Here is a 26,857-nt window from a genome sequence, read left to right on the forward strand (position 1 = left end):
ACCAGCTGTGGGCTCTGACCCCCTTCCCGCTTCACCCTCTGGCTGCCCTCGCTCAGCCCCGGCAGCCGGCACCTCCGGCCCTGCGGACTTGCGCCAGGACTCCCCTTTTTTTTTTTTTTTTTTTTTTTTTTTTTTTTTTTTTTTTTTTTTTTTTTTTTTTTTTTTTTTTTTTTTTTTTTTTTTTTTTTTTTTTTTTTTTTTTTTTTTTTTTTTTTTTTTTTTTTTTTTTTTTTTTGTGTGTTGTGTGTGTGTGCCCTTTTTTTTCTTTTATATTTTTTTTTCCTCCTATAGTATTTGAATGTATGGAAGTGAAAGAAAAGCGCGTCTCCTTCAACGTGCTCAGCCCAGATGTGCAGTGCCTGCGAGGCTCACCACTGAGCTGGAGCACTTGGGGAGTCCTCTCGCCAGCGTCCCCTTAACCTATCCGGGAATTATAAAAGCTGAAGGGGTTTAAACTGGTTTAAGTTAGCAAACTGCATTTAATTAGTTTTACCATATCCTGTAACCTGAATGAAATGTATAATATTTAAGACTAGAAGAGTTTTATAGTGTTTATGATTCACTGAATAAATATTTGGAATCCAAACTCTTAGTAATTCATACTCAGGTTTAAGGACTGGATATTTACTGTTGGGCAAAGGAACTAGTTAAGAAAATAGCTAAAATAGTCAGTGTTCCTGTCAACTCATTGTAGAGTTGGAGTTTTGTTTCAGATTTTTCTTTGGTAGAGTTTTTTTGGCTTACTGTTTTCATATTTGAAGAAACTCTTGCATTTGCATTTTAATACAAATGAATTATCTTTAGAATAGGTGTGAATATAATGCCGACTGCAGAACAACAGAAAAAAATCCCCCCTTCCCAATATTTGTGGCCTTGAGGGAGAAATAGTCTCAGCTTACTTTACAGTATAATCTGGTATTTAACTTTTTTCCCAAAAGAAAGTTTGTGCTAGAAGCTACATGTTATGATTCTGTCTTGCTATAATGAAATGCAATTGCAATTAAATGGGTAACTGTACTATTTGGTGAATAACCATTTTTATATGAGGGAAATCAAAAGCTATTTTTAAAAAATGTGTTTCCTTCTATAACTTACATGTTAGAATATGCAAAATTTTCAAAGTTTTTTTTATGCAATTTTAAGGGAAGTTAAACTCTTTTATTGTGCAAAAGTGTTTATTTTTGTTTTAACTGGAGTTATTTAATTTTTCATGTTACATTTTTAATATTATGTTATTTATACTATTAATTCATATGTTTTAAGCAACTTCTGTTATAGTTTATTCTTCAGATCTTCTGAGTTAGTTGTTGCCTTTTGCCACAATAGCATGTTTTCCTGTGTTTAGGAACCAACTGGTGAACCATCTCCTAAAAGACCAAGAGGAAGACCCAAAGGAAGCAAAAACAAGAGTCCCTCTAAAGCAGCTCAGAAGGTGAGATTATTAAAGGGACTTACTAATGCTGGTTTTTCATCAGCTGGTAGGAAAAAATCCAGTCATTTAGGCTATGAACTGTGGGGTTGGAACCCTTTTAATAATGGAAGCTACATAAAGCATGAATTTTGCATTTTTAAAATTAGAGTTATCATGAAGACCCAAAGTATGGAACATATAAGGGCATCTTGCTTTTTGAGTAGTGTACAGGTTAGTGAAATAACGCAATGTATTTGGTGAGAAACCATTGAGATGTCCTGAATCTAGTAAGGAAATCAATATTAAGGATATTATTTTCTTCATTACAGTTTTTGTAAGAGGAAGATTAATTTCTTGCCCACTTACAGTTGTTACTGCTACAGACTAAATCTGTATATTAAAGCTGAGTGCTTTGTCAAACATAGGTTAATTAGAAGTAAATCCAATTACGTGTTGATGGAAATAAGTGCATATATTGAAATTTACAGCTTTAAAATGTGATGCTAAAGTAAACTGTGAGTTACAGTAAAAGCCTGCTGTATCTTGTTTAGTAATCAGTTTCAAAGAGACTTTTACTGGAAGTGTTGTTAGTCTTCTGAACCACTACTTCTGCTTCATAATGGGAGCAAACTTTTATTCTGTTAGTTCTGAATTAGCTATAGAAGCTCTCTGAAGTCACTGTATTTACTGCATGGACTTTACATCACAAATATAGTAATTTAATTTCATTTGAATTGGGGAAAACACAGCATTAAAAAACTATAGTGTCAAGGCAAATAATAACATTCTCTAGGAAATATTTTAGGGAAGAGAAATAGTTGTGTATAGGCTTGAAAACAAATATGGGAAATTTGGTTTATATTGATGGTTATACAGCACTTAGCACTAATTTACAGGTACTAAATAGGAAACAAAAGCTTCCAAAATCTGGTAGTGAACTGTAGAGTTTAGATGTGTCAGTATCTTTCAAGGTGTGTGACAAAACCTATCTGAAAGGTATTTTTGTCCTCATCTAATTATGGTTCATTTGCCTATGGTACTGCCCAGAATTCAGTTTATAGTTTTCAGTGTTATAAATTACTGTAGCAACTACTGATAAATATTAAATCGTTAGGAGGTGACTGTGGCTTCATGTCTGTTTTGTTTAAGATGTTTTCAACATTTGTGTGAATTTTCCAACTCTTTAAATTCAGATTTTTAATTATTTTTTTTATTATTTTCTGGGCTGGAAAAAAAAACTAGTATATTCTATCAAAAAATTCACGAATTACTAAAAAATGCTTTACAGGTTAAGTATTTAAAATATGTCAAAGTCATTCTTAAGGTAATGTGCTTAATCTGTAAGGGTTTTTTTTTCCTTTGGACAGTAAAAGCATTCCTCAGATTTACTTTAAAATAGTTTAAATGTCACTCATGAGAAGAGGATCATTTTTTTAATTAGTCTAGCAAATCCAAATGTGAGCATTAGTATTTTAAATATTACTCCTAGTAGCGTTGGCTTTCCTAGGAGAAATATTTGTAATAAGATTAGATTTTAAGTAATTCATAGAAATGTGTTTTTAAAAGATTCTTCTAAAAGAAATACTAACATTGTTTCATTTACATGAGTTATTTGGAAATCAGTATAAATGGAAAATAACTTGAAACATTCATCTATGTGTAGGTTCATCAAGTCTAGAGTTTTCCAGATGATTCTGGTACATAGTTGTGTTTTCTTAATCTAATTTACAAACTGAGCAATTTCCTTGTAACATTTTGATTTTCAGAATGCATCAAGTTACTGCTGTAATTAAAGCAAACCCTTTTGGGTGTTGCTAATGTAAAAAACTGACCAAAGACCACGTGTCTTTTTTTATAATAAAAAAAAAAATCTTTGAGGGGTATGTAATTACAAGTCTTACTGGTTTCTAGGTTTGTAGATAAAGCATATAAATGTTTGATAAATCCTCTAAAACATAAAACACTTATAAAGCCTTACTAGAAGAAAGCGACTGGGATCCCATTTCAAATAAATATTTTAACTTTTTCCAAATTGATAATTGACCCTTTCTAAAATGGTTCAGCTTCTCACCAGGCATCTCAAAGTATCTTTTAATGTAATATTAATTCCAATAGTTTTTTTGACAGTACTATGCCTGGGAATGTTTTGGCACTGTAGGAAAGCTTCATTTGGTGGTGAGGGTATCACCTCTAAAAAAAAGGATTTATGTTTGATTTTGAGGTAAACATATTTACACATACATATGCATGCATAGATTTATTAGGATTTTCTCCAGCCTGTCTCAACTCTTAAAAGAGACCTGTGTATCTTAGCTTAAGTCCCTCTACATGTGAACCTGGGTGTACTATACACCCAACTGGAATTTGCTGGAATTTCTAAAGAATAATGTGTGTTTCAAAGGGAGCTCATTGAAATGCTTTAGAGTGTTCACAACATGTTACATAAACGTTGACCAGGAGAACCCACCAAGCAGCCATAAGAAGGCACTCATGATTAATTGATGGGGTGTTCTCTTGCAAAGCATTACACATCACAATTAAAAATGTATTGCACATTGGCAGTGAGTTAAAAATACTCCAGAGCTGGAGCTTTGTTTTGCTGTACTTTAAAAAGGAAATACCTTTAAATCAGCTGATGGACAATTTACCCTGGAATCATGGTTGTGTTGTGTATTTAAAATTTCTTGGTTGACAGGATTTTTTTGTTGTTTTGTTATTTTTTTTTTTAAGTTTTCAGAGCTTATGTTTGGTCTTAGTAAACTGGCCTTGGGGCATCTGAAAACAAACTGCTGGGTAGGAAACTAGCAGTGTGAAACTTGACAATGCATACAGAATGTTGCAAAACTAACTGAACAGCTAATAATGTGGCAATTACTCTAATTTTAGGTAATATGCCTTTTTTTTTTTTTAAGCCTTGCACATCACCCATGTCTAACTTGTTATGAATTGGACACAGAAGGTAAACTGTGTTTTATAGAAGACCAAACCATTTCTCAATTGTTTAATTTTCACAAACAGAAGGAACACAATGTGTTAGCAGATGAGAAGAGATAGATGAAAAAGATTCCTGATCATCTTGCACTTAACTCCCCACAGTTGGGTTGTCATCTGGGTCTTTAAACAAGTTATTCTGTTATTAATTAGAAATATGTGTAAAAAAAGAGCAAAATGTGAAGTGGTTTTTCTTTCCCCTAAAATACAACTAGTTTTCCAGGAAGATGCTGGTGGGGATCTTCCTTTTTAATTTCCTGGGTGTTCTGTATTTGAGTTTTATGTATTCGACTGAGCTGTGTTCCCAGCCCATCAAATTTCCCTTTCAAGGGCTTTTCTTTCTTTAGCTGCTGTAGTTTGGCTTGGCAAAAATACTGTATAGGCATAAATATTCTCCTGATTGGAAGCAGGAAACACATTTGCGAGGTTAAAAAAAGAAGTGATAGATACTATGTTTTTGTCTTTCAAGAAATTGTCAAGGGATTGTCTCAGGAATATATAATGGTAAGAGCTCTTCAGTAAAATTTACCTTCAGTTGAAATATGTTGAGTTTTGTTGTAGTTATTAGTGTAGTGAGATACACTGAAAATACCTACAGAGCTTGATAGTCTTCTGAAAATCAGAACTTTTGATCCTGTGTGTGACTATACTTGCTACTGTCTCTGCATTACATGGCCAGAGTTTGGTATGTAGAAGTGCATGTCCCTGGGTTAAGCAGTCCAAAGGTAAAAAAAAACAAACAACAAACAGAAAAACAGCAAACCAGCTAAGTGCATGTGACCAGGACTCTGCCTTACATTCATTCACAAAAATCTTCCCTGTGCTTCTTTCATTTTCACCAAACCAGTCATTACAGGTTTAAAGGGAAAATACAGTCAGATTTATCAAGTGATTGTAGCATGATTATTGCACTGAAAAAGAAGAGATCTCAAAATCAGGTATTCTGAGCAAGATGGGGAAAGCAAAAGACTCTTGCTTAGAATTAAAATGGATGAAGCAGGATATTTTTGCAGGAAAATGTGATATTTTTGCATTTATCCAATGCAAAAGTTTTTTTTTTTAAGAGTTTTATTTTTACTAAATGACTGTGGGGTTGTTTTTTTTGGTTGTTGTGTTTTTTTTTTTTTTTTTTTTTTTTTTTTTTTTTTTTTTTTTTTTTTTTTTTTTTTTTTTTTTTGAGAGGGACACGTTCCTTTGCAAGTGTTTTGACATGGTTTAGTAACAGTGATCTTCCTCCCAAACTCTTGCTTATTTCACCTGACTTAAAGCTCTGACACATTTTGTTTGAGATCCCAGCAGATCAGTTTGCAAAGTGGATAGAGTTCTTCAGATTTGGATTCTGTTGCATTTGAGGTCTTCCTTGACAAAGGATAGATGCCCAAAGAGTGCTTTATAGCCACTCAATTATTTATACTTGTCTTGTCTTGATAATTGCTTTCAGTAGTACAGCCTCAGTTTCTGCTTGGGCACAGCGCATTTTTGCAACAAGGAAGCAGAGATGATGGGCAGTCAAGTCCAAGGGTTGACTGGAGCTATTTGTAATCAGAGTTTGATGGACCTGTGGTACAGGGCTTAGGTGGATTGCAAATCTGCCTGGAGTCTGTTAGCTCGCTTCCAGACAGCAGTAATTGGAATGGCAATCTTTCTCACCTGGGACAAATAAAAAACATTTCCCACATAGATCCTGTCCTTAAAAGTGGATCAATTTAATTTTGTTCCTAAAATGTGACATATCAAAATCGTTGTATTCATATTATAGTTTATAAGAAATTTCATGTTTTTTCTTGGAACATGTTTTTTGTTTGATAACATACCCAGCCCTTCTTAAAGTCTGGTGATTTCACATTTTAGCTGTATGGAGCAAAGTCATGCCTCATAACATAACACCAAATGTTAAAAAACCCCTGACTAAACACCACCTTTGAGTGACATGTCACTCTCTCTGGGTTTGCCCCTAGCTTCAGAGGCAACACTTCAATTAAAGCGAAAGCCAACAGACTGATGTGTTTCTAATAATGCAAATACCTGTGCAGAGGAAAGGCAGTGTTTGGGCACTTATGTATTCCTTCTCTTAATTGAACGTTATATGGAGAAACATTGTATTATTGATCTGATATGCAGTAAAACATTTCAAGTGCTTAAACTAGAAGACATTCTTGTGCTGTTGGAAAATATAGAAGCTGTGTTTGCAAAATGCAAACTAAAAAACAATGTAGGGAGAAAGAATTGGAGTATTTTCCTAAACTTCATGACTTTATCATTACCACTGTACTGGCACTACTCCTTTTTGTTGTTCCAGAAGTGTTTTGTCTTTCTCTTCTCTTGGAAAGGACATGCAAACATCCACTTTGGAGGTTCTTGTCATTCATTTTCTGCAGTTTAGTCTGTGAAAATCTTGCTCTTTGCTTACAGAATTGCTCTGTATCAAGACATCATCTCTGGCATGCCTGACTGTTTGCTCAGCTCACCTCTGGGAAAGATTTAGTTTTGATAAATACTGTGGAAATGTTTTTCTTCTAACATGAGGTAGAAGTCATATACAGCAGGAATTTAGTGCCTTTCAATTGAAAGGTCCCCAAGCACTTGACAAACTGATACCCAAACTAGCCAGCAGGAACACCAGCCACTTCCGACATGGACCGTCCTCAGTGGTAAAGCACAGCACTGCTCATGGCAAGTGGCCACACTGTGGGACAGTTTATAGCAGGAGGCAAAGATTAGTTATTCAGAGAAATCTCTCATGTTCGCTTTCTAGAGACTAGATAAGTAGATTATGCGCTGTAGTTAAAGTTACAATTTGTGTCAGGTTTGTAGGAACTTTAATTGTGAGACAAAGTAGGTTTTGTTTCCAAAAAGTTAATTCTTTTTTAATAATGCCTTTTTTAATAGAGTTTTGGAAAAGGATCTTTCCTTCAGATGTGGTAATGCATAGAAGAAAATAAATGGCATTAGTGCTTTGATAACATGTCAGGTGTTGATTTGTTAAGAACAATTTTAACCAATATTTTCTTTTAAGATTTATGTCCAGTGTTTCATGAACTAAACATAGATGCATGGGGCTAAAGCTTATCAAAACTAAATCACATCTTTTTTTTTTTTTTGCATCCGTCACGTTACAAGGTATAAAGAAATGAACTCTTATAGGAAACAAAACTCTGCAATAGACAGCTACAGGATATAGTAAATGCACTTTAACAAGTATTCTCATAAGAGGGTTTCACTTTACATGTAACACTGGTATAAACGATTAAAGCTCAAGTTTACTCTTTTAACAAGTCTGAGTGATAATTTTGCCCTTTAGGAGTGTGAATTTTATTTTTCACAGCTTTCTTATTGGCAAGGTATTTATTTCAAAGTAATTGCGTTTAACTCACAGGGCAGTTCTTTTTGGTAGAGATTCCTCCACTAGTTCCTCAGCTCAGGTTCTCTTTTAGAGAGATCCGATTTACACAGCATTAGGTTACAGTATATGTTACAGAGATTGACCAGCAGGTGATTTATTTAATGGCACAGTTGATTTCTAAGGGCAAATCAAATACACATACAGTTAACTGGAGAAAAAGAAAAGCGATTCACGTGTATTAGAAGTCTTCATTCTTGGGGACTTTGTATGTGGCAAATTCTGCCCTGACTACAGGTAGTGGCAAAATCTTCATAACCCTCAGTGGAACAGGATTATTTACCTGGTGTTGTGTATGGATGGGCATAGATTATCTAGAGAAAATAACCTGAGTTTTTCATTTCAAACTCTGTATGTATTTTAGTGCAGTGCATAAGTAGTAGTATTAGTAGTAGTACTATTCACGATGTCACACAGTAAATTAATGGAAGAGTTTGTAAGAGGACCCATATTTCCTTTACGTTAAGCTCTAGGAACAACCGCTGGGCTTCCATAAATATAGCTGTCACTTTTAGGGCCCTTTCCATGCTGGAAAGGAAAGGTGTGTTTTGGACAGTAAAAGGTTTACTTACAGCTGAAGGCTGTGCCTTTACCTGGAAAACTTCAAGTGAAAAGTAGAGAAGTTATTTCCCAATATGAACACAGACATGTTTGGGGTGATATTCTGTCCTAATCCATTTCATGCATGAACATAGTGAGACTAAAAAAGGAATTAGAGGTGCTATAAACTGCTTTGACCAGGCTTGAAACAGGCTGTATTTTTAATTTAGTAACTTCAAGTACTTTTTGATAGCCTGTGAAAGACTAGATTTGATGTTTCTGGGGTTTTTCAGGTTTCCAGACTGACCTGCATTCCCATTCTCAGCCTGCACGTTCCATGGCTGGCCTAAGTCCGGGCACCCGGGCTCTGCTGTGGACTCTGAGCAGCTGGGTGTGGGTGGCCATGCTCCTCCATGCCCTTGGATACAGTGTGGGTTAGGACTGGGGGCACCCTTGGGCAGCAGTGAGGCATTGCCTGGCCACACCGGCTATGAAATGTCAGAAAAAAGAACATAATCACATTCTACCAGAAAACACATAGATTAGGCAGGGGGCCTGGTGCCACCCAAGAGATATAACTGTAGCTAATGTTACAGGAAAGGAATTCCTAGTTACCGAGGCTATTAAGTAATGCTGAGGTATAAAATATGCTGTATTTCTTTTCCCTTTACAGGGAGCAGAAGCCACTGGTGAAAAGCGACCCAGAGGCCGGCCCAGAAAATGGGTAGGTATTTCACTTCCAGGTTTATTTGCTGTGTTATAACCATGTTATTAAGTACATTCTTTTAGAGAACAATAATTTCTGTTTCATTTGTAAAAAAAGAGCGTCCATCTTCTGTGTCTGTTTGTTCTGGTGGATTGACTAAAGGGTTAAGATAGCAGAGAAGTTAACCACAGCTTCCTACCTTTAGACTCTGGTAGTTTGCTCAAGACATTTTACAATTAAATGTTTGCTGGGAGTGAATGTTTATGTGTCTCTTATCAGCATGAAAAAAGGCACAACTCTTCCTTCAAAAGAGAGTAACAATGAGATAACTGTTCAGTAATTGAGTAACAAAGGTTAAAGGGGCACTATCAGACATCAGAAGGAGATAAGATTCAGATGTAGTGTGCACAAGATAATGTTTAAAACCCAAAATGTCTTTGTCCTACATTGCCTGGAAACATGCATATTTTCCTTAAATCCAGCAAGAAAGAGTACAGATGAACAGCAGGATACTTGCACTTCGAATTTATTTTTTCCATTCGGAGCTGTTTTCATGCCTCATATATTTGTAGTGACTGGTAATACGTTTCATTAAAAGTTTCCGCTTTACCTGGCCCCATTTAGTCTGTAGATATGTCTATCAGACACGTGTTTTTATTCTTTGACCATGGAAATATTTCAGTCTTGGATACTTGAAATTCTGTGTTTTCACTGATGTTTACAGCTAATGAGAGTCTGCTTGTGTACCTCTCATCTTCATGTCTTTTACTTATGCGTGGGCTTTCATAAGAAAAGTGATTGGGATGTCACTTGGAAAACATGATTGGGTATTAGAAGATACAAAGGTGTGGCTGTGTGCTCTATCACAAGTTAATATTTCTGATTTCCCTTTTCCAGTTCCCTTTCCCTTTACCTAGTCAACATTTTTCTTTAAACTTCTTTTTCAAATCCACCCCCACCCTCTCAATTTTAATCCCTTTTTTCACTCTGCATTCTCTTTCTTCTCTGCAGTCCTGTCATTTTCCCCCTCATTTTGTTCAGTTCTTTTGCATAGCTTTTACAGACCTGTAATAGTATATGCTTGCAAAAGCCTAAACAACACCAGAAGGTACTGAGAACTACAACTGAGGTTCTCAATAATATCAGCAGCTGAACACAGGAAAGTTAGCTTTAACAGTCACTTCAAGACCTAGTTGCATAGTGTTGTCCACTGTGTCCAGTGATAGCGTACCCCAGGTTATTTCTCTGGAGAAAACAAACCACTACATACTAGATGAGTTGCTTATACCTGTAGTTTTCAAGTCAGGCAGTTTTCAGGGATATGAAGAAGCTCATTGGCTTTAGAAAAAAAAAAAAAGGTTTATCAAAACATACCTGTGCTGGTGATCCTCTCGTAAGTAGCTTGCAGAAGGCAAATGCCAAGTGCAGTAAAACATGGATCAGCTCCTGTCTGCTTCCTCCCATCTGGCTCAAACCTTGCACATGTGGATGCTGAGTGTTGCTTGCTTGATCTTCACCTTGGGTGCAATCCCAGGGCAAACAGACTCTGGTCTATAAGAGTAAATAATTTATAGCAGGCAGATCATCCCTACTGAATTAGGAATGTGTGACAGGTGAATAGGGATGGTTCAAGAGTTTGGGGAAGAGGGAAAAGGCAGCAGTCTAAAGTGTTAAAAAGATTTTTCTCTTCTGAGCACTCATAGTTAGAAACTAAGGCGAGTTTTCCGTGAAAAGGGCTAAATACAGCGCTTATAGCATCTTGTTTCGCTTTTATGTTTGTATCTTTATGGGGAAGAAAGAATGGGCAGTGTCAATGGAGCATTCAGTATGGAATGGGCTGTTTGTCAGGTGAGGAATCTGATTTGCCAAAATGGGAATTACTGGTTATCTAGTAGATGTGTGCATTACTTTACTGTGAGACCAGTACTTACAACAGTTTTGTTCATTTTTTTGAAACTAATATATATTTTAAAACTCGTTTTTACTTTGCTGTTGTGCCTGTTGAAAAGTGTAGTCTTTTTATTTTCTTATTCCAACTATATGATTGCTTCTTGTGATTTTTGGAGATAATGCTCCTATCTACAGGTTACATTGAGATAATTTTACAGACCATTATAATCAAATATGCTTTTCCCCCCCTCTCAAACTCTTTCCAGTTTAAATTAACTTCATGGCTTCCTTCTCTGTACACGACAAAATAGAGAGTGATGTTATATTTTCCTCCAAAAAGAAATGTGGTTAAATTATTAGCCAATATGTTGCCAGCTATAAGTAAAGTTTGTATTTGAAATCAAGGGAGGATTCTGCCTGAAAGCAGATGGTACAGAATCATCCTTTCTGTTTAGACATCCAACATGTACTCTGAAAACATCCCTTTTTATCATCCATACTTCAGTTGAATTAATGATTATGTTCTTCTTAATCCAGTGTATTTATGTATCAAACCTTAATGATGACAGTTCAGAATTAGCGAAAGTAAGGAGTATATAGAGTGTTTGTTGGTTTTCTTTATATTTTTTGTTTGTTTGTTTTGTTTTTGTTGTTGTTGGTTTGGTTTGGTTTGTTTTTTTATTGGAGAGGGCAAAATTCTGCATGGCAGGTATTTTCCTAAGTTTGTAACCCTGGAGGTTCTCTGTCATATGTTGTTCATCAAATTGTAAAGTATTATTTCTGCTGTTTCCTTCAATATGCACATGCAGAGACATATGAGCTTACAGACCACGGTAGAATTCCGGTAGCTGGTCTTTCTGCTGGTTCAAATTAAGTATTTAATGTTTGTGACTCACAGTATATTTATTTATATATTATTTTTTAGAAGAGAAGTGAATCTTGTTTGACTAGTATAAAACTGAGAAGGGGGAGGGAGAGCCCAAGTGAAGAGGGTAAGGTTCCCAATTTATCGCAAGCATATGAGACATCAGATGATCTTTTTAATGCAATAATGTGTACTTTGCAAAGTTGTCAAAGGAAAGAAGACCCTCATCAATAGAAAAGATACTAAAGATCAACAGAATCTTCTGCAAATAAAATATTTAGCTACATAGAAAAGCCTTCTAAATGTGGAGAGCTAATTGAATAAAAGTCGTGAATGTAACAAGGTCAAGTAGGTGGGAAATGAACATATTTGGAAGAAACACGGTGCCTGCTGGTTTAAAACTGATCTTCACAGTAGGTTGCTGCAAATGTGAAATTTACTGAAAGCTGTAAGTCCTACTACCTATTAACCCTCTTCAGGGGGACCTTGGTACTCCTTAATTTTAGATGTTTAATTGCACTGATATATTCTGGGCTCTTTGGATGTATCTACATTAGTCTGTTAAGTCATGAGTGTGCTTTGGAAATGCATCTCCTAATTTTCCCCACTTACTGTATGCATTGTGTAGCAGTCCCAGAGCTCATTGGCTGGACTACTTTCAAATGAAACAAAATTGGAAGATGTGCTGCAGAAGTGCAGTCTGGTAGACATTCAACCCATAGAACTAGGCTAGAGTGAAATAAAAACCCCTTGAAAGGTGCATAGTGTGGAACTTAGGTCCTCAGCACCAGCTTTTTTTTCTCCTGTGGTCCATATTGTACACTATAGCCTTTGATGCTTGAAAAAGGCTATGAAGCAATCTGGTTTTCATTAGCAGAATTATTTTATGTAGCACAGGCATAAAGTCGAATTCATAGCCATGGAGATTCACATTCCCAAAAGTCAGTGAAGGGTTTGTCATTGACTTCATCAGTGCCAGGTGTTTGCCACTGAGGTCTGATGCTGCTGCTCATGAAATCAGCAACGGTCTTGCTCATGGCTTCACAGAGCCCTTTGTAAAGAGCCATCAAAGGTTTTTTATTTTATTTTATTTATTTAATTTGTGTATGCCTATAATTTCACTGAAAGCAAAAGGCTGAAGGTTTATGAGTAGATCAGGAGACTAAGTAATCAATTACTTTGCTGTTTGTTCCAAAGAAGTGCATCTAAAAGCCCTGGAAATCTCATAGGCTTCTAGTACTCTCAGGCATCAGTTTAATGGAGAAACCTGAAACCTAGTTCTGAAGTTGATGCTTAAAAGGGTATTTGTTTTTAATTTGCAGTGTTTGTGTTATGTCTTTAGGTAGAATTTTTGGGCATTTCCACATTATTTAAACTGAGCCACAGACTCTCTACATGGCGTAGCAAAATTGCTCCAAATCTCCAAGGAATGGTCCAGAGTTTTTATAGCCTTGAGCAGGACTTGGGTGAGGAGGAGAGATGGCTGATGCCATGCCATGTAGCTGTTTTAAAGGATGGATAGGTGAAATTCTAGGATCTGCATGATTGTGACAGCAGAAGATGGTGACTTCCTTGACCAGTGACATGCAGGGTGTGTGTGAAATATCCACTTGTGCATCTCATCACTGATGCCAAAGTAACAACTGGGACTTGTTCAGAAAACTTATCTCTCTTTCAACAATTTTATTTTCTGGTAGATAGTACATACAGCACATTTCAGGTTGATAGATGATAAAAGATAATCAGAAATTAACTTAATTTTCTTAAGCAGAAGTTTAATCTGATCCAATCACAATCATCTGGACAAGCTGAAAGCCTAGAAAAGCCTTTGGGCAGACCTTAGAGCAGCCTTTGGTACCTAAAGGGGGCTACAAGAGAGCCACAGACAGACTTTTTACAAGGGCCTGTAGCGATAGGACAAGGGGGAATGGCTTTCAACTGCAAGAGGGTGGGTTTATGTAAGGTTTTCAGAAGAAATTCTTTACTATGGGGGTTGTGAGACCCTGGAGCAGTTTGCTCAGAGGAGCTGTGGATGCCCCATCCCTGGGAGTGTTCAAGGCCAGGTTGGATGGGGCTCTGAGCAACCTTGTCTGGTCAAAGGTGTCCCTGACCATGGCAGGGGTGTTGAAACTAGGTGATGTTCCATGTCCCTTCCAACCCAAACCCTTCTATGAACACAGTAATTTTTGAAGCTTCCTTTTTCAATGAGGGCAGAATTTCACTTTATACGGAAAGTCAGTTTAAGCTGTTCTTCAGATTATTTCCCAGTGCAATTTTTGCATAGATACCAAACCTTAAACGTGGAATTGGCAAGATTTTTCTGCGCCAGAAGTTCCAAAAGGCCTGTGGCAGAGCAAGAACTCCTAATGCTCATTGACTTGTAAGATTTTAAAAATGAGGTTCTGAATTTTGAAGAAATACATATCAAGAGAATCTCGTTGCCTCAGAAAACTCAGCAATCTTTTGACAATATTTCTTGGCCATATTGAGTCTTTGCGTACCAAGTCAAGTTTATGTCTGATAGTGACGTACTCTGTGATGTGAAGCCATTTAACTAATTTTTCTTATTTCTCATGCAGTGCAGTCATTTTTGTATCATATGAAGTCATGGTCTTTAAGGAGGTGCTTAAAGTCATGCACGCTTCCTCACTAGGTGATAGAGAGAGAGAGGGATGTTCTGAGATGATAGTTCATCCTGCCCTAAAGGTTTGACTGGAGCTATAGTTGGACTTTGTTATAGTTGTAGTGAATTCTCATCTGGAGATTGCAATCTTTTGACACTATGGAAGATAACCTAAAAATAAAATGGCACATATATGACTTCCAGATAGCAAAACCTATCTAGAGAGATTCCCCCCTTTGATGTGGTGCTTAGCTGTGCATCTCTAATAGAGATTCTGTTGTTACAAGAACATGTTTTTGTTTAAATTAGTTACTACCTGGTCAGTTTGGAGCAAACCATGATTAAGGTAAAACTGAAGTCACATGTATTGGATGATGAATGAAAAAGTTACTATTTATGTAATTTTAGAAAATATAATTGTAATTATAGAAGATAGTACAAATAAAAGTTCTGTTCCTTGTACTGGGAAGAATAATGTCACTTCAAGTTACTTTGAGTCTTTACAAATTTTGAATGCAATATGAGAGGTGTTACTGCTTCGTGTGAAGCATGTTATAATAATTTGCATATGTTGCTGTTAATTTAATCTTCTAAACTGTCTTAGCTCCTTTGTGAAGGTCATAGATAGTATTTTGTAACTTGGTAATATAAAATACCTTCTTTCTTGAACATGTTTTACATCTGTGTGGGCAAGAAAGTCACCTGAGAGGGTTTGTTGTTTCAGTTGTCTAAAGAGCCTGAAGGGCCTTTTATAATTATGAAAAACAGACTATTGACCTCTCTCCTTTAAAATTCCTAAACTTAAGAAGTGGATGAAGGGCATGAATTGAAAGCCTTAAAAGCTTTATACCTATAAATTTACTTTCCAGTTGAGATGATCTGTAAAAGAAATCATCTCTCAAAACCTAAAAATTTTGACAAAAGCATTGATTGTTGAACTTTTCTCCTATGACTCATTTTTTTCTCCTATGCTCATTTTTTTGCCATTTTTTTATTTGCTTTTGTGTTGTTTTTTTTAATTCACCATTCTAGGAAAGGAAAAAAAATCTTACATGCTTGCAACAAGTGCACTAAAAAAGTCACTAAAAATATATGCTGTCTCACCAGTGTCCAGAGAGGTATGTGTCTTCATTTCTTTAGAAGACTGTCCAAAGAAGTAGTGTCCTTCCTTAGAATTTCGGAGTCCTGTTCGTTGTTGGTATAAATAGATGTGGCACTATTTATTTGAAGTAGACTACAACACAAAATTTAGCCATGATATTTCTTTTCTAAAATGCATTTGTGCTACCAAAAGGATATTTCACTCATTCCCTAGTTCACTTCCACTTCTGCTAATGTATATTAAAAGATACTAATTTAGCTAAAAAATATTTTTATTTCAGCTGACATTTCAGACTCCTTAAAGGAAAATATTTTATTCTGTTTGAGGTCCAGAGAGGAAATTTTAACAGGCAAAAAATGCAGAAAGTAAAATTAGAGCATCTCTAGAGAAAGGCAAACTGAAATTCTGAGCTATTTCCTTTTTATGATCTCAGATAATGGATGTTCAAGAACTCGAAGAATTAGTTTTCTGTTTGTCTGTGTACTTTGACTTTATAAGCCTCATTACCCATTTTACATAGGAGGAAACTGAGCACTGAGGCTGTTCACAGCAACATTGGGAAGGCGTTTTTGCACCTGCAATTTTTGAATTCTTATGTTTTTTTTTAGCTAGCACATTTATTGGCAATTGTTCATCTGAATACTTGACAGAGAAAACATATCAGGTTGTGAAAAGTATAAGCACTTATTCTTGCTCCTACAATTCCATTTTCATCATTGAAAATGCTATGAATGCAAAAAGAGAAGCTGGGCCTCACCTCCATTGAAAGTGTACTCCACAAGGTTAATTGCCTTGCCCAAGGAAATCTGTGGGAGAGCCAGGAATAGAACTCAGATTTCCTGGCAGCCTGCCCTGTGCCTTCAGCTCAAGGCCATCCTCCTCCAGTAAAGCTTACTTGAGAACAAGTTGGATGAGGGAGGAAGGGAAACACACTTTTCAATCCTGTATCTTAAACCAATATACGCTTTTTTTACCTGTTTCTGTAAACTCAGGTGTGAGTATTTCAGTATCTCTAGCATATCTCTAGTATGCAATCTCTAGTATTTCAGTATCTCGAGCTGGTGGGCAGTGAGGGATAGGAGCAAGGTATTTAAAATCCTCCCTGGAGATACTTAAAAGATGTGTAGATATGATGCTTTAAGGACACGGTTTAGTGGTTGACTTGGCAGTGCTGGATTAATGATTGGACTCAATGATCTTAGAGGTCTTTTCCAACCTAAACAATTCTGTGATAGTATGATTCTGTATACAGGATAGAGTGAAGAGATTTAAGACCATAAGGGTTTTGAACCAATCCCAAATATAAGCCTGAAAGGTATTTGATGCATACTGATGGTGTTCTCTCATCTTTGTACCTTGATTATACAGAAGTCCAGTACCGACCGATTTAATGACAAACATAGTCACAAAACCAAGGTGCTTGGTTCCTTGAATATTTTAAATATGGTTACTTTTGTATTCAGCATTAGCCGACCTGAGCTATAGTTGCGGGACAGGGCCATTCCAAGTCATCTCATCCAGAGACGGTGTTTCTGTTGCCTGTCCTCTTAAAAGACAGTGTTGCAGAGGGAATGAAAACCCATGATTTAGTATGTAATCCAGGACAGAAGATTCAGAGTCAAGACTACTAGGTTTTCTTATAATTTCTGACTAATTGTTCATCTTTAATACAATTTAATTTAATTCTGCTTTATATTGCAGGCCTCTGTAGTTTAGTAGCTTACAGAAAAGTATAACATTTTTGTCCCTGTGTGGGTGAATTTACTCCTGTCAATTAAGAGTTACCATAATAATTAAAGTGGGGTAATACTTTTGGCTTCATTTTGCATTCTTTACAGACCCAAACAGGTGATGCGGATACCAAAGGAATGCACAGTTGATCCTCTCTTAGAAGGGCTGAGGGGACGCTAGTACTGTGGTAATTAATATTTGGAGAATACTTTCAGGTGTTTGAATGAAAGTAATTATATGCCTTAAGTGCAGGTATTGTTATTTCTTCTTCCTTAATCCTGAGACTAAGCCTCACTTCAAATTACAGTTCAGTATTACATTTTAGGTATGAGGCTAGATTTCCAACAAGAAAGTGGCCTTCCTTCAACAAATAGCTGCAAAATAGCCTCATCAGGAGTTGTTTTCTGATTCTGTAGCACACTACATTGAGTGAGGAAAAAAAACCTTCTTTTTAGCTGTGCTGTTTTGAATTTCTTTTGTGCTAGTTCCAGTTTAAAATACAAATGAAGCATAGTTTACAGTAGCGTTTACAAGTACACCTCTTTTTCTGTCCCAAGGCCTATGTGAGATATTTATCAGACTGCAAAAGAAAACCAAAAAATAGAGGGACAAGACCCTAATATTTGAAAATTGTGACTTCATAAACTGTATTGCTTAAATAGTCAGATTGGGATATGCAGTTTAATTGTTTAAAGCTGCAGTAGTGACAAGATCTTTTCAGGTCCAAGAGAATCCAGATATATTCAGTCATGAGGGAACCCTGAAACTGAAACCAGGGCAGCCTGGGAAGATGACAGGCTGAATGACAAAGCCTATGTTGAGAAGCATGTAATTGTGGAGTAGATGCCGATAATGCTGATAGCACTGTCTTGCATTCTTTTATTGCTCCCTGTTCAGAATGGTTCTGGTTGACCAGAAGATGATAATCAGCCTTGCTGTTACTGGAGGCTGTTGGTGGGATATGATTTCCTTCTTCATAATACAGTAAGGCAGGCAGGCTTCTTCTCGGTTGTTTTGATGTTACAGTGATTTCATTTTAAGAAGGAAATCTTTCTGCCCCACAAGGGCAGCCACTGACCATCTTGTGCTGACAGGAGGAGAAGGTGGGATTTTTTCCCCAAACACACGCATCTCTGGGTTTCATCTCTTTTCTTTCATAGCCTGACATTGTGGGAAATCCATTACACTCAAGTTACAGCCTGCCTCACTAGGATTTTAGGAGCCTGTCATGGAAGGGGATGTATGATATAAATCATGTGACAAAACTCATTCTGACTTAGTTTTTATACAGTCAGTGCTTGAAATAGGTTCCTTAGAAGGATTGCAGAGAAGGATCCTTTCACTTAGATTATGTGCTTCCTCCTCTCTACCAGATGGTCCAGTGAGCTTACATGGAATTAACGCATCCACCCCTCCACTCTGTATATGGGGAAACAGAAATGTGTCACTTCCCCTCATGCTACTCAGGACCAATTTGCTTAGCCCTATCATAAGGACGGACAATTTGTGGAGGAGGACTGTAAGTCCATCTTTAGTATAGTAGCATAATAGCTGAAGCACTGAGAGACCATGGGTACTACTCAGCTGGGACTGAACCTGTGGGCAGAGAGAAGTGATGTGCCATGAGCTGGTCTGGGTGACAACTCTTTAGACCCAGGGCTTCTAGTCAGCAATGCCGTTAAAAGTAGTGGAACCGCATGGGAGAAGAAGAGAACAAGAGGAAACCTGTCTATGTAAAGATCTGAGATGACATCTCCAGGGCTGCTTTTTGTATGATTTAAAATGCAGACATTGGAGAAGATAGCCTGGAGCTCACTTCTGTCTCAATTTGAAAACTGGCCTTAACTAGTGCTCAAAAGATAACACTCTTTTCCTTGTTCTTATTTTGGAGCTACTTCTGTGCATTGCATTTCAACTTCAAGAGAAGGGCTGGAGAATGCTTCTCATCCAGGAAAACTCGGGAGTTTGTGATTAGGACACTTGTATAGGAGGTGTGGATTTAAATCTTCATCATGTCTACTAATAGACAGACCCCCGGTGAGCAGTCTTGCTCATAGAAGCTTATGTCCTGGTTGCACATGAGCACTATGAATGGTGCTGTGCTCTGTCTTGGCCTTATGTAGCTCTGAAGGTTTCTCCAGGGATGGAGATAGATTTTGGGTGGCTGTCAATTGAAACTTGAAATGCAATTAAATTTTAGTGAGGAGGTAAGGCTTTCTACCTGAGACTTAACAATTTTGAGCATGTTCAGCTAATTAAACTTCAGTCTGCAGAGGGCTTGAAGGTTAAGTAAGAAAATACTGGGCAACTGAGAAACTTCCAGAGATAGACAGTTACAGAGAATAGATGGATCAAAGCTCGTGCTAGTGAAATCTCCACACACATGAGATGTTACTTGTGTTTTATAGCATGGATGCTAGAATTTTGCTGGCAACAGCTTGCTGCAGTCTATTCGCATGTGATTTTAATTCCTTCTTCTACCAATTCAAATTGTATTCTCTGTTATTATTGCAAGTATTATAGAGTTTGGGGGGTTTTATTGGCATTTCAGTTATATATCTGTATGTGTGCTATTTCCATAGCAGTTTTAAGAGATTAGTAATGATTATGTATGTCTTTATTCTGCTTTTTCTTTTTATTTCTTTAAACTCTCTATTTTCAGTTTACTTTATTCTAGTCTGTCAATCCTGACAGCTGTTGAACTGTGGAACTGCAGGGTTAGACTTTGGTGCTACTTATGATGATTTAAATAATAGTACTGATAAATTAAATTTTATGTAATTAATTACTTGTGTATCTGTATTAGTATCAATGGAAATGGTGTTTGATCTGCAGAGGTTGGTTTGTTTTGATTGAAAGTGGTTTGCCAATAGTGGCAGTCTCTGTTTTGGAGCCTCTAAGGTTATCAGTGAATTGGCACAATGTAGGATTTTTACATCCTGTCTATTCAGAGTAACTGCTGAGAGCTTAAAAACAGTCAGACTGGTAGTTCCTATATACAGCAGAAATCATGACTTTACCTAATATATTACCCTAATCCATTTTGACTGTTATATCAATTATCTTAATAGACGGCAATTGGAGCCTTTTACAAGATGCAATACAAACTCATATGTGAGCTTCACTGTTACAATCTTATCAAAGTTGCATTGTGTTAACATATTCTTGGGGTTTCCTTACTGTTCACACAGAACCCATTCAGGCTCTGGCTGCTCCTGCTGCGTTGTTTCCTGTTAACGATACTATATGCCTTGAGAAATCTGTTTGGAAACTCTTCTTCCACATACAATTGTCTGTTTGGGTCTTGAAAAAAACAAGTCACACAACTGACAAAGTATATACAGTACTTGGATCGCAGTATTAAAAACATAGAGGAAACAAGGCTTTTTCTGATGTGACATGCACTTTCATTCATTAACATTCATAAACATTCATAAGCTATTCAGAGAAGTCAGAGGTGTATGCTGTTTTCAAGGTGCTTCTGCAAACTTCTCATTCCAGTCAGTAATAACCGTTCAAGCAATTGTTTTGTCAAGCTTTATGAGTAAGTGTGATCGAGATAGGTAGACAGATAAATGGTCTGCCATGACACATGATCCATCCCCTCCTCTTCCCGTCAAGTAGATTGAATATGCATGATAAAATCTTAGGCTTGTTGAAGTCAATGGCCAAACTCCTAATGAAATCACTTGCCTGGTTTTCAGCCTTTCTCCATCTGCCACTAGTGTGATACATTAGTGTGTCTGCTGCTTCGTTACATACTCTATAAATTGTGCAAGTAGCCATGTTTGCACAAAACTGAGGTAGTTTGAGGAAGAAGATCAGTACATGTTCAACAGAAACTTAATGGTGACTCTCACATAAGAAGAATAGTATTTGAATCGAACTGTGAATATGATAAATTTGTTATTAGTGCAGTAAGTTTTGAGCAGTCACTGCATGAGTAACAGGTGGAATAGACTTGTACAGATATACAAAGAGAAGATTTTTGTTGAAGCTTTTTTTAATTATAAAGCAACTTGTATGCCATATAAACAGTAATGCTTCTTAAAAGTATTTTTTTTTTTTAATAATTTCTGTGGACTGTTTGAAAAGTGGAATATGGACATCTCTGTACTGTAACCTTCAGCAAATTATTCAAAGATACACAAATATGGTGTTTTGGAAATGCCTGAATTACCTTGTTTTTTCCATGTTTATAACTTTCATTAAGGATATAGTCAGTTGTGTTCACAGGCAGACACATAGAGATGGTGTATTACTGCTGAAACAAATTTTTTTAAAGGTGAGTCTGTGTAAAGGAGTGACTCCATTGAAGTGAATCCAATAGCAAGGCTCCGACTTATTTGAAGTTAGGATTTTTGTCTCCAAAGATTTGTAAATAGTGATATATAAATTGGAAACCCTCTCTCAGTTATGCTAACAAAAAGCCACTGATTATGATTTTGAGTAAGGGAAAGAATTTGCCCTTTAATCTGCAGTATATCTTGAGGGAGAAGGTTTTGCACATTGTACTTGTTGTTTCAACTACAACAAATTCCTTAGGTAAAGACGATATCCACTGCACAGAGGGCAAGAAAGAGAAATTATAACTGAAATTCACACGTGAGCGCAGAAACATTTCAAAATTATGTGCTTAATAATAATTTTGCTCCAAGCAGAAAGCTACTTTATCTCTTTCATTGCTCATTTCAGGAAGTAGAAGGTCTCAGAACCTCTGTAGGCAAACCAGATGCCATTGGTTTCCAAGAAGGGGGTTGTTAATTCTATTGTGTCAAATCACTAAGAAAGGTATTTAAGGGAAATTATCTTTTTGCATAATTATAAATCACTGTGGTTTTCTTAGCATGATTAAAATTTCAGATAGTAATTAAGTAATGTCCCAGAGCAAGCTTTGTGCATTTCAAAGCTCTGCACACCTTCCTTCACATCCCCAAAAGCCATAATCTTCAGTGTAATCATAACTGGGAGGCAGAACTCTAGTGATTTATTTATCTTCCTGATTTTTGTGGGCTTGTTAATTATCAGAAAAGTTTTTAGTGACCTTAAAAAAAAAAAAGGGAGGAATTCCATCCTTTCTTTGCACTTTTGTGGTATGAGCATTTGCATGAGTAGGGTGTGAACATAGCTGCTTCCATTCTCTGTCTTTTCTGGGTCAGTGCTTGAATACTTAGCTTACCTGCTCTCCTCATTCAGGGCTACATAAATGTCATGGATACAAACTTTGAAAAAGTTCTCATTTTGAATAATTTGAACATGATAAGGCAGTTGAAAAATTGAAAAGGACATTTATTTAATTAAAAAAGGAGTCTGACTGCATTTATTTGGGAGCTATCTAACAAACGTCTAGTCCAAGATCAAATATGAGAATATGAGAAATTTCAGGTAACCTTTGAGAAAGTCTTACAGTAGAGAGTAGAAGACAGGCAAAAAGAATTAATAAAGAGCCCAAGACTCTGTAAGACTTGGAGCAGTGGGAAATATTCACTCCTAGGTTCTTGAACTGAATCTAATCTCACCAGCTGTCAGCTCAGTTGTGTCCCATGTGGTCGTATTAGAGTTTTCAGTGTAGGGTGAGTGCCTAAGTTATCCATCTCTTATTTTGCATGCCCTTGCAGGGTCAGTCATAGCCCCTCCGCCTCTTGCAGTTTAGGAAACTGAAAGGAAAAATAATTTTTCTTCTTTCAGAAAAAAAAGTGGTGTGTAAAGCTCTTTTGTTTACAGCAGTTATTCTCTGTATCTCAAGGCTCAGGGTAGTTGTCTTATGTACCTGGGTTAGATGTGGAAAGATACAGTTCAGGAGGTTACATTCCTTTTTTTTCAATCCCGTTGCTCAGCCAGATACCTGGCAACCTCCTTGTAACTAGTTCATTGTGGTTATCTTACTTTATTGGAAGGGAATAGCCAGACCCCACATACAAAAGCTGTGTCAGCCTGAGAATGAGGGCAGTTTGGGAAGTTTGAAGGCAATTCAAAATCACTTCATTCCCTTCATATCCTGTCTTAAGCTGTATGTCTGCTTTTGCACTTCCAGAGAGTGCAGCAAAGAGTTGGACTCACAGTGTATGATTTAAACTGTTGCTGACATCAAGCGTGAGTTTGGGTGGCAGCACATCAGCACCATGAATGACTTACAAATGAAACAGAAATTTTTAAGGGACATTTTCATGCTTGACTTGAGTAAAAAGTAGAGAATATTATTTATGCAGATGGAAATGTATGCGCCTAGTGAGATGCAGTGTTGTCTTTGCTAATCTCAGATATATTTGTATTTGAGTGTGGATTTTCTCCTTCTCACGGAGGTTCTCCTTCTAGTTGGTCTGTCAATAAAGTCATAACCCCACAACTGACATCATAGTCTGTAATCATGGAAAGTATTGCAGTCTCACAAATACCGTTTTATAGCAGTCTCTGAACAGCGAAAATGAGCTGTAAATGGGAAGTTACTGTTTAAACTCAAATCAATGGCAATTATCAGAAATAGGGAAAGTATTAAGACGTGGTTCTGTAGAGCTAAACTGATTCTTAGTGTATACTGCTGAAGACACTTGAGTTACCCCAGGGAGGAACTTACCTCCTGCATCTGGAATGACTTGATGGCAAGCATAGACAGGAAGTGAATTTATGCTCCAGTTTAATACATTGGAAAGTGTTCCATTGTCTAAAAGTCTTTCTTTATCTCTGAATTTTTTGGCTTTTGTGGATTTGTATTAGATCTTTAATGTTATTTTTATGTATTTTTTCTGTTGTTTGATATCTTTTGGGTTGTTTTTACTGGGGTTATAATATGTATGTATTTATTGAAAGTAAAAGCTGTCTTCTGTTAAGGAGGTCGAAAAGCTTTCATAAACTCTGCGTAGCTACCAAGCACAAGTTGTCTCCCTGTTTCAGATTGGTGATTATTACTTGTGTGACTGAAGCGTTCATTTCCATAGCAAGATGCAAATATCTTTTAAAGAACATTTTAGCACCTGTTTTCCAAGGTTAAGTATTGTTGTAACATTTATATTTTTACAAAAGAATTACCTCACCAACTCTGTATGCAGAATGCTTGTTATCTCTTAAAATTAATGATCTGCAGTATAAGTAGAACATCAGTACATTATGCTTGTCGAAACTTTGACGAAGAGTTATTTGTAAGACAGATGGAAAGATGGGATAACAGTTACGTGTCGTACCTATGTGCGAGTTACTCACCCTTATTCAGAAAATACCACAATTCCCTATTCTAAGCCTACTGGGAGGTAGAGATTATGTACAGGCTATGGGGAGGGGAGGCTTTTGGGGTCCTGGTCCATGTCAGCACTGTGTGAACATATGTCATAGATCAAGTTCGGATAAAAGTGTTTGTTTTCCTTTTTCTTTTTTATTTCAGTGAATAGTTGCAGTAAAACTTTTTTAACAGTTCAGCTGTTCAACCTGTTTATTTCCTACTTGCAGTTTTACTAATCCCTATTTTTTTGACATCATAATGATTTCCACAGCAGCCAGTTTTGAGACTGAAAATAAAGGGTTATGATTGCAGGTGTAGAATGAACAGACAAACTCTTAAGAAACAGGTTTCAGACAAATTACTCTATTAATAAAGAATGAGAGGGTTGGGTAAAAATCCCCAAACAGATGATGTGCAGTACTGACAGAGGTGATTCAAGCTGAACAGTTGTTAGAATTTCCTGTGCGGCTCTATATTGTTTGAAAGCCATAAGAATATAAGAATCTGCAAGAAAGTATTTTCTGCTAGAAATGCTGAAGTTGCTATTTAAAGATGCAGTGTTTGTCAGAATGAAGTTACCTCTTGACTTGTGTGTTGTTTCAAAACAACACAAACCCCCAAGGTGTAACTATTATTGAAAAAGATACTTTTGAATCCTCAAAAACTTTGTTGTGTGATCCATGTGTGGGTGACAGCCATGATGAGTTTCTTGTAAAAGCTTCCTCAGATTATCAGCAAACATTGCTGATGAACTTCATCATATTCACTGTTGGAATGAAGGGACATGGCAGAGAAATTCTAAGAGCAGTAATCTTACCTTTGTTGCCAGAAGTTCCCAGATCTTTTTTATGATGTTTCCTACTTCCAACTTCACTTCTGGGTTTACAGCTCACTTCTACTGCTTAGTAGGGCTCATAACTCCACTTGAAGGAGTCATGACAGTCCTCAGCATTCAGGAATGTCTGCCTTGTGTCCCCACCAAGCGGACAGATTTTTAATTCCTCCCCAGTACACTGGAGTTGTGAGTTTAAACAAGAAACGAAATGCTGGGCTGAGTCCGTAACAACCAAGTAGTTCCTGTGGCTGTCCTTTTGTGTTTGTATCTCTGTAGTCCTTGTTCTTCCTTTGACGGCTTTCTGGGAAAGCTTACAAATCACAGCAGCTTTGGGAGCTTGTTTCTTACACTTCTTCTTGGCTTCTGACAAAGGTGGAAGCCTGTCCATGTTCATGCCTTGGCCTTGATTCAAGACTCTCTGCAGAGGTCATGGCCCCAGCTCACTTCAGATGGGTACCTGTCACCCTTCAACCACTTCATCTCCCTGTGGTGGTGATTTCCCCCTACAACATCCCTGGGCATGTTTATCAAAAAGCACTTGGAAAGGTTTGTGGAGATTTCATTAAATGGGCAGCAAATGCTCTTCTCTCTCCATGCTTTTCTTCAGCTTCTTCCCATATCAGACCTCAAGACAGGACATGTTTGTTGGTGTGGCATTTAATAAAGTTACATTAGGTCTTGCTTTATTTAATTCTGTTTGTGGTCTTCAGGCATCTTTGTCTTACCCTTGTTTCCCTCTTCTGATAACAACAGGAGGGCTTTCTGTGTGGGTGACTTGTTCTAAAACTCTAAATACTTCCCAAATTTCCCTTCTAATTTCCCACAGGTGCTATTTCTTAGTTTCTCTGGCATACTTCCCCTAGGATTTGTCTTTTTTTCCCACTAGCATTTCAAACTTTGGACAGGGATTCTCTACTTCCTGGAGTTTTAATAATTACATCCTCTGTGCCCAGCCATGGCCTGTTAATGGAGTCATGTGCACTGGGTTTCTTACGGGAATTTTCTGTTTGCTGTTCCCAAGACAGCAGAGTGTTCTCACAACTAATATTAGAGTAAGAACAACAAATGCATTGGGCTTTTCCTCAGCAGCAGGACAGTTTGGGAGGGGCTGCTGACTCTTGATTTATCCATCCTGAGGAAATGACCTGTATAAGTTTGCTCTCTTTGATGAGAAGAGATAGAACAGTCCTTCTGGGGAGTGGGGTGTATTGTGCGCACCATTGTAATCATATTTCTGTGTAACCTTTACAACTGTTTGTCGAGATGATACATTTTCCCTTTTGAAAATTATGACATTTTTGGTAACTTTGGTAACTGTCTGCAGTACAGTTTCTTCAGGTGCTTGAAAATTAAGTTTGTGTAACAGTAAACACATGCGGCAGAAGTAGTTTTTAGGGATGTTGCAGTGATACTGACATCTTTTCAGGGACATGGACTATTTTCGGTTTGTATGAGTGATATTCAGGTAACTAGGACAGATGTATAATTGAGGTGATTAATCACTTTTCCTTAATGACTAATGAGTCAAGATGAGAGGTGATCAGCCATCC

The 26,857-nt window shown here is 37.0% G+C and overlaps 1 protein-coding gene across 1 annotated transcript in view; it reads left to right on the plus strand.

Annotated features, from left to right (window-relative positions):
- Positions 1 to 26,857, plus strand: part of LOC114057899 — a 111,298-nt gene that overhangs the window by 4,052 nt on the left and 80,389 nt on the right. The window contains exons 3-4 of the mRNA XM_027884700.1: positions 1,346 to 1,432; positions 9,016 to 9,066. Coding sequence (XP_027740501.1) covers positions 1,346 to 1,432; positions 9,016 to 9,066 — 138 coding nt within the window. The remainder of the gene's footprint in view (positions 1 to 1,345; positions 1,433 to 9,015; positions 9,067 to 26,857) is intronic.

Source organism: Empidonax traillii, unplaced genomic scaffold (assembly GCF_003031625.1).
Source record: "Empidonax traillii isolate 1590-97213 ecotype Southwest subspecies unplaced genomic scaffold, ASM303162v1 scaffold153:size895095, whole genome shotgun sequence".
NCBI lineage: Eukaryota > Metazoa > Chordata > Aves > Passeriformes > Tyrannidae > Empidonax > Empidonax traillii.